The sequence below is a fragment of the Antrostomus carolinensis genome, unplaced genomic scaffold (assembly GCF_000700745.2).
Source record: "Antrostomus carolinensis isolate BGI_N321 unplaced genomic scaffold, ASM70074v2 scaffold38796, whole genome shotgun sequence".
Classification (NCBI taxonomy): Eukaryota; Metazoa; Chordata; class Aves; order Caprimulgiformes; family Caprimulgidae; genus Antrostomus; species Antrostomus carolinensis.
The window spans coordinates 1-6,882 of NW_010321796.1; the positions used below are offsets into that span (position 1 = coordinate 1).

Below are 6,882 nucleotides of genomic sequence, written 5' to 3' on the forward strand. Positions count from 1 at the left end.
GGAAAAGGAGCCGATTTCTGAGCTGGGAGCGCTGCAGGGTGTGCTTGTCCCCGAGGTGTCGAGCTGCAGAGCCCCGGGGCAGTCCCGGAACAGCCTGGGGCGCACAGACAGACACAGACACACGGAGCCCGTCAGCCCGGGGCCGGGAATCCCAGACTATGCGGTTGGAAAAGAGCTTTGAAATTATCAGGTTTAGCTGGAGAATCCGTCTGCGTTTGGAAGCTTCTGCCTCGTTCTTAGACAGCCGTTAACAGCAGCGGGTGGGGATTGCCAAGGTCTGAGGCGCAGACGCTGCCTTGTCCTGAACAGAGTTCCTAAAAAGCTGATTTGAGAGAGAGGGAGAAATGAGAGGAGGAAATCTGGGAGAATGAGGAAACACAGGCTGGCAACTGCCCTTCTGCCTTTTTATTGTTGGGGTGATAACATCTCTGAAATGCCCAGAGAGTCATCCAGGTGCTGAACATCCCTGTTGGTATTTCATTAACCTGCCCTCATGGAAACGTGGTGGTGTCGGGAAGAAACGTCCCATTTAAAACATCCCAACGTTTAGTTGTAATCAGACCTGGACGGAAAACGGGGTAACCCAGAGCCTCACCTCAGGAGTTTGGGGGGGTTCACACCTCTGTGTGTGGGGGAGTGGGTTGATTTGCTGCATCTGGTTGCTGAGAGCACTGAGCTTTCCTCCAGGATGGTGCAGAAGCAGAAAGAGTGGAGGGGAGAGAGGAGGGAGGAGGTTGGTTCCTGGGGCTGGTGCTAGAAAAAGAGAGTTAACGTTGTTTTTAAGGGAAACTGTGCAGTATGTGAAGGTGAAACACAGCAGTGAGCTGCTCACCTTCTCCCCAGGTGCTGTTGGCAGCAGCCGTCTGCACGAAGGCGGGGAAGGCCATCGTCTCCCGGCAGTTCGTGGAGATGACCCGGACCCGCATCGAGGGGCTGCTGGCGGCGTTCCCCAAGCTGATGAACACCGGGAAGCAGCACACCTTCGTGGAGACGGAGAGCGTGCGCTACGTGTATCAGCCCATGGAGAAGCTCTACATGGTGCTGATCACCACCAAGAACAGCAACATCCTGGAAGACCTGGAAACACTCCGACTCTTCTCCAGAGTGGTAAGGAGCTGTGGCTGAAGGTGGAGTTTGTGCTGGTGTGAGGGAACCTGGTGCTGAGCCGGCGCCGGAGCGCTCGGCCTCCGCCTGGGAACTTGGTTTCTCTTCCTGACCTGGAAGAAAATTTTGGTGGTATTGTTGAACCACACGTAAAAAGTCCTCACTTGCAGTTCAGCTGGTGAGACCAAAGGGATGAAGTTGTAAATGTAGAGTTAAATATTCTCTGTATTCTGAAGATAACGCCCGTGTTCCTCCTAAAAATACCGCGGCGTTACAGCGTGAGATGGTTAAAAGAGCAGCGCTTCTTTCCGTGCGTGTCTGAGCAGTCTGTGTCTGTGCAGTTGTCTTTATACAACCGAAGGATCTCCAGGAAATTCACTGTCCCCAGCCTGTGCTCAGGTTCTTCTGAGTTAGTTCGCAGTGAAGCAAGGAGGATTTATAAGTATTTTAGAGGAGAATAGCTAATAATGGGAAAACTTTGTCTTGTTTGTCAACACTGTCGAGTGAGGAAGAGCAGCTTAACGGCGCGCTGGTCTTGAGGAGGGGCTGGGGATGGTAGAAACAAAGTCTTTGCACGGTATCCTCTAGGGATACTCCTTCAGAATGTTTTTCCCCAACTAGATCCCCGAGTATTGTCGAGCTCTGGAGGAGAACGAGATCTCCGAACACTGCTTTGACCTGATTTTTGCCTTTGATGAAATTGTTGCCCTGGGCTACCGTGAGAATGTAAATCTGGCACAAATTCGGACCTTCACCGAGATGGACTCGCACGAAGAGAAGGTGTTCCGAGCTGTCAGAGAGGTGAGTGGGGATAACTGCAAGCTTGGAACGAGCTCCCCTCTCTGGGAAGCTCTGCTTTTTGTTACAGAAAGGTGCTGCTCCACCTTGTGAAAGCGTTCATAAAATTATTTAGCTTTTCTGTGAGGTAAATGCCCGTCTCTTGCTGCCTTTTTCTTCACAAAGGATTTATGGGGAATGCACTTAGTTCCTGTGCAGTCCCAGATGGAGATCACAACACTCTCTCGGCCTCTTGTCTTTCTGTTTCAGACTCAGGAGCGTGAAGCCAAAGCTGAGATGCGCCGTAAGGCCAAGGAGCTGCAGCAGGCCAGGAGGGACGCCGAGAGACAGGGCAAAAAGGCACCCGGCTTCGGTGGCTTCGGGAGCTCGGCCGTGTCCGGGGGCACGACGGCCGCCATGATCACAGAGACCATCATAGAAACCGAGAAGCCCAAAGTGGCCCCGGCGCCTGCCAGGTCGGTGCACGGCAGGGAGCAGACGTTCCTTGGGGCTCGGGGGCTGACGCGTCGCGTTTTCTTGGGACCCCACTTTTGTTATTGAGGAGCATTTGTGCCACAGTAGAGTCCTGTAGTCTCTCTAGAGCCTTTGATGGGCGATGGGCTCCTCATTTTGTGTGAGGAAAAAGATGTCCCAGCTACAGAATCCAGATCTAAATTATGACTTGGTTCTCTACACGTAAGATGGTCGGTTTCATGCACGTTCTCCCCTAAAAAAGGCTGCAGAGGTGAACGCTGTCTTGCTGGGATAGTCACATCACAGCGCTGAGATAAGGAGGAAAGAGGACTGTGCTGCTGTGAGCTGACTTGGACGTTCTTCCACCTTCTGTTTTAGGCCTTCAGGTCCCAGTAAAGCCTTGAAACTCGGCGCCAAGGGGAAGGAGGTGGACAACTTTGTGGACAAGCTGAAATCGGAAGGAGAAAATATCATGACTTCTGTAGGCAAGCGCTCGACAGAAGCAGCCAAAGTTCTCGCTCCTCCTGTTAATGTGGAGAGGTGGGTGCTGCCCTCACTTTGGAACCACTCTTCTGCAGCTCTCTCTGCACCATGCCTGTCCCTTCCTGGGCTTAGCTTCCTCTTCAGCTTCCAGAACAGGCTTTTTGTGCTCACTCGGGCTCTTTAATTTTCCAAGGTGGTGGGCAAAGTCTTGGAAAGCGCAGCAACAAAAAAGCAGATAGCTAATTTGATTAGGAATGGCCGTAATTAAAATGGGATGTGCTCCCATTGTTTGGCTGAGGCTGGAAATTCTCCTGCGCCTTTTTCCTGGTGTTTTACCTTCAGATGAGTTAAAGCTGCTGCCACTTTCCCCATTCCCCAGACACAAAGAGTTCCTGCCCTGTCGCAGCTGAGGATGGAAGCGTTCGCTGCTTGTTTCACGCGTGGCAATTCAGACCCTTCTCTTTCTTTCTGTCTAGCGTGCACATGAAAATAGAGGAGAAAATCTCCTTGACCTGTGGCCGTGACGGGGGGTTGCAGAACATGGAGCTGCACGGCATGATCATGCTGCACATTTCTGATGAGAAGTTTGCACGGATTCGCCTGCACGTAGAAAACGAAGACAAGAGGGGAGTGCAGCTACAGGTGAAGCCTGCGGGGCGTCCCGTGCTGTTGAATGTGCTTTGAATGTGCTCAAAACTGGAGCGTGTTCCTGTCCAAGCCTCAGCCAGCGCGTTGTTACTGCAGCATAGCCGTGGGGCCAGCTCACGCTCAAAAGATTGAAGTCCACTTGAGGAATCTACTCTCGTGCACTTACCTTCCCGCCCTCGGCGCCGTGTCTGTCCGGAGACGCTCGTTGGCACGTTGTCTGATCTCACTTGGACTTTGCAGCGGCCTCCTGTGCAGCTTGGTGCTCGTTTTTACGACGCGAGCTTTCATTGTGGGGTGGGAGCGTTAGAATAACCGTACTGTGTCCGTGAGGAGTTGGTTTATTTATTATCATAGAATCATAGACTGGTTTGGGTTGGGAGGGACCTTAAAGATCATCCAGTTCCAACCCCCCTGCCAGCAGCAGGGACACCTTCCACTAGACCAGGTTGCTCAAAGCCTCATCCAGCCTGGCCTTCAGCACTTCCAGGGAGGAGCAGCCACAACTTCCTTGGGCAACCTGTTCCAGTGTCTCACCACCCTCACAGTGAAGAACTTCTTCCTCATATCTAATTTAAACCTCCCCTCTTTCAGTTTAAACCCATTTCCCCTTGTTTTGTCATTAACTGTCCTTATGAAAAGTCCTTCCCCAGCTTTCTTGTAGCCCCTTCAGGTACTGGGAGGCCGCTATAAGATCTCCCCGGAGCCTTCTCTTCTCCAGGCTGAACAGCCCCAACTCTTTCAGCCTGTCTTCATAGGAGAGGTGCTTCAGCCCTCGGATCATCCTGGTGGCCTCCTCTGGACTTGTTCTAACTGCTCCAGGTCTCTCTTGTGTTGGGGGCTCCAGAACTGGATGCAGTATTCCAGGTGGGGCCTTACGAGAGCGGAGCAGAGGGTCAGAATCCCCTCCCTCGACCTGCTGGACACGCTGATCTTGATGCAGCCCAGGACATGGTTATTGGCCTCTGGGCTGTGAGCGCACGTTGTCTGCTCATGTTCAGCTTCTCATTCACCACCACTCCCAAGTCCTTCTCTTCAGAGCTGGTCTCAAGACTAGAAAGGTGTTTCTTCTTGGGGTCGCTTGTGTCCAGTCACTGCTCTACCTGAGGTGATTGCTGGAGCCCCTGACTGCAGTCAGTGATGGTGGCTCGGAAGGTTTTTAAGAGACATGTCTTCCCCTTTCTTCCCCTCTGTGTGACCTTGTGGATCCCTGGAGATGGTGCAGCTTTGATACGCTCCTCTGCTCCCTCCTCACCCTTGCCAAGAGCTTGTCGATGTGCTGCCGGGCTGCTTGCACAGTCACAGTCGTAGGTTCCTTATCGGCGCATCTCGTGAGCGAGTTCCTGACAGTGCTCCCACGTCCGCTGCCTCAGGTGGAAGATGAGATCAAAGCCAGTGCTGACTCCTGTCTTTCTAGTGCAGCTGGAACCTTGACTCGCAAAATCCTCAGCTCTGAAAAAGCTGCTCACGCTCGCGGTTGTGACGAGGGAATGTTTAAATTGGGTTTGGCTGCTGGCACATCTGTGCCTTCAGGTTGCCGAGGGAGGTCGTGTTCTTGTGGCTTGAGGGTGTTCTTCCCAGCAGCGTGAGGTTGGGTTTTTTGTTCAGGAGAAGTGTCTGTTTCAGGTGTTGAGGGTGGTCCTTGAGATTTGAGGAGTTGTTGAAGTTGTTCCGTGGGTATCAGAGGTGGGTGTTGCTGGAGTCTCTGGTGCAGTGTCACATAATAGTGGCAGCAGTGTGGGTTCATCTCAGCAGATCCACATTTTCTGGAAGGAATCTTCCCCAGCTGATAAGCAGATGTTCTCCACTTGGGCTTCTGAGCCAGTGTTGTGGTTTAACCCCAGCAAAGCTGACGTGTATTTTGTCAGGGAAGATAATCTGGGACGTGCAAGGCTGTCCTACCAGAACCCGCATTACCTGCACACGGTTCTCTCCTCTGGCTCAGAGTTACAGCCCGGGCGTGTGTTCCCCTTTCAGACTCACCCAAACGTCGACAAGAAACTCTTCACTGCGGAGTCGCAGATTGGTTTGAAGAACCCGGAGAAGTCATTCCCTATTAACGGCGACGTGGGCGTGCTCAAGTGGAGGCTGCAGACCACGGAAGAGTCCTTCATTCCATTGACCAGTGAGTGCCAGCACGCGTCGGGCGGAAGAGGCTCGATTTAATCCCCGTGCTGTCAGCTTGTAGCCCGCTGTGCAGCGCTTTGGGAGACGTTAGAGACATTGTCTTCCATTGGATAATACTTGTTCTTGGCTTTGTGTTTTTTTTGCACAAAGAAAACAAAAAGCTTTTTTCAAAGTCAGAATTTCCTGGGGGTGCCTTTGCTGTCATTTTCCAAGTGCATCATCTTTGGAAACCCCATTCCCCGTAGGAACCCTGCGTGGTTCAGCGCGCTTGTTTCTGTGCCCTCAGTTAACTGCTGGCCGTCGGAAAGCGGGAACAATTGTGACGTGAACATTGAATACGAGTTGCAAGAGGAGAGCCTAGAGCTGAACGACGTGGTCATCACCATCCCCTTGCCGTAAGTACCGCTCCGTGTCTGGGCAGCGCTAACAAGCGCCGTCCTGGGTTCCCTCGCGTCCTTCCCCTCTCTGGTTTGTGCCCTGGCTGTGCCGACGGGCCTGACGAGCGTGTTCTTAGCTCTGTGCAGGTAAGCTGTTGCAACTTCTTGTTGCCTGCTCTAGGTCTGGTGTCGGCGCCCCGGTGATCGGGGAGATCGATGGTGAGTATCGCCACGACAGCCGGAGAAATCTCCTCGAGTGGTGCCTGCCAGTGATAGATGCCAAAAACAAAAGCGGCAGCCTGGAGTTCAGCATAGCAGGGCAGCCAAATGACTTCTTCCCGGTGCAAGTCTCCTTCGTCTCCAAAAAGAACTATTGCAACATACAGGTACGGTCGCTGCCGGTGCTTTGCAGGCGTCGTGTCACTCTCGCCTCTTTCCAGCCACCTCGGTCATGCGCTGGCTGTGGCACATGGGCCCGGCTGTGCCGCCAGGCAGAGGCATCGGCATCGCGTTGCCTCTGTGTTAGCCGGGTTCAGGGCAGCGCTGGCGACTTCAGCTTCCCAGAGCTTGCTGGTCCATTCCATTGTGCCTTCGTGCCTCTGGGTGTGATCATTAATTCCCCTCAGACTTTAATGTTAGAGAATCCATCGGCCTTCCACGCCAAAACACTTCTCAGCACATGACTGACTTGCCCATCCCCGCAGCGATGGCTGCTGAACTCCTCCTGGGCTGCTCTCCGCAGGAGGCAGTTACTACACAAATAGATCCCCCTGTTTTCATGTTTCCCAAAAACAAAGATCTGTCTTTCAGGGCTGACTCGTGGTTCGAAAGCGCTGGGTCGGTTCTGTCCTCGTGGTTACCCCGGTGCCTGAAAGCAGTGCGAGGCTGCGGCACG

At 53.1% G+C, this 6,882-nt stretch overlaps 1 protein-coding gene across 1 annotated transcript in view; it reads left to right on the forward strand.

The window, feature by feature from the left end:
* Positions 1 to 843: 843 nt before the first annotated feature.
* The window catches only part of ARCN1 (archain 1 coat protein complex I subunit delta), a gene marked incomplete at its 5' end in the record, with an annotated part of 6,137 nt that continues 98 nt past the window's right edge, over positions 844 to 6,882 (forward strand). Inside the window, 8 exons of the mRNA XM_010170066.1 lie at positions 844 to 1,107; positions 1,726 to 1,905; positions 2,152 to 2,357; positions 2,734 to 2,895; positions 3,315 to 3,480; positions 5,461 to 5,608; positions 5,897 to 6,005; positions 6,169 to 6,399. Coding sequence (XP_010168368.1) covers positions 844 to 1,107; positions 1,726 to 1,905; positions 2,152 to 2,357; positions 2,734 to 2,895; positions 3,315 to 3,480; positions 5,461 to 5,608; positions 5,897 to 6,005; positions 6,169 to 6,399 — 1,466 coding nt within the window. The remainder of the gene's footprint in view (positions 1,108 to 1,725; positions 1,906 to 2,151; positions 2,358 to 2,733; positions 2,896 to 3,314; positions 3,481 to 5,460; positions 5,609 to 5,896; positions 6,006 to 6,168; positions 6,400 to 6,882) is intronic.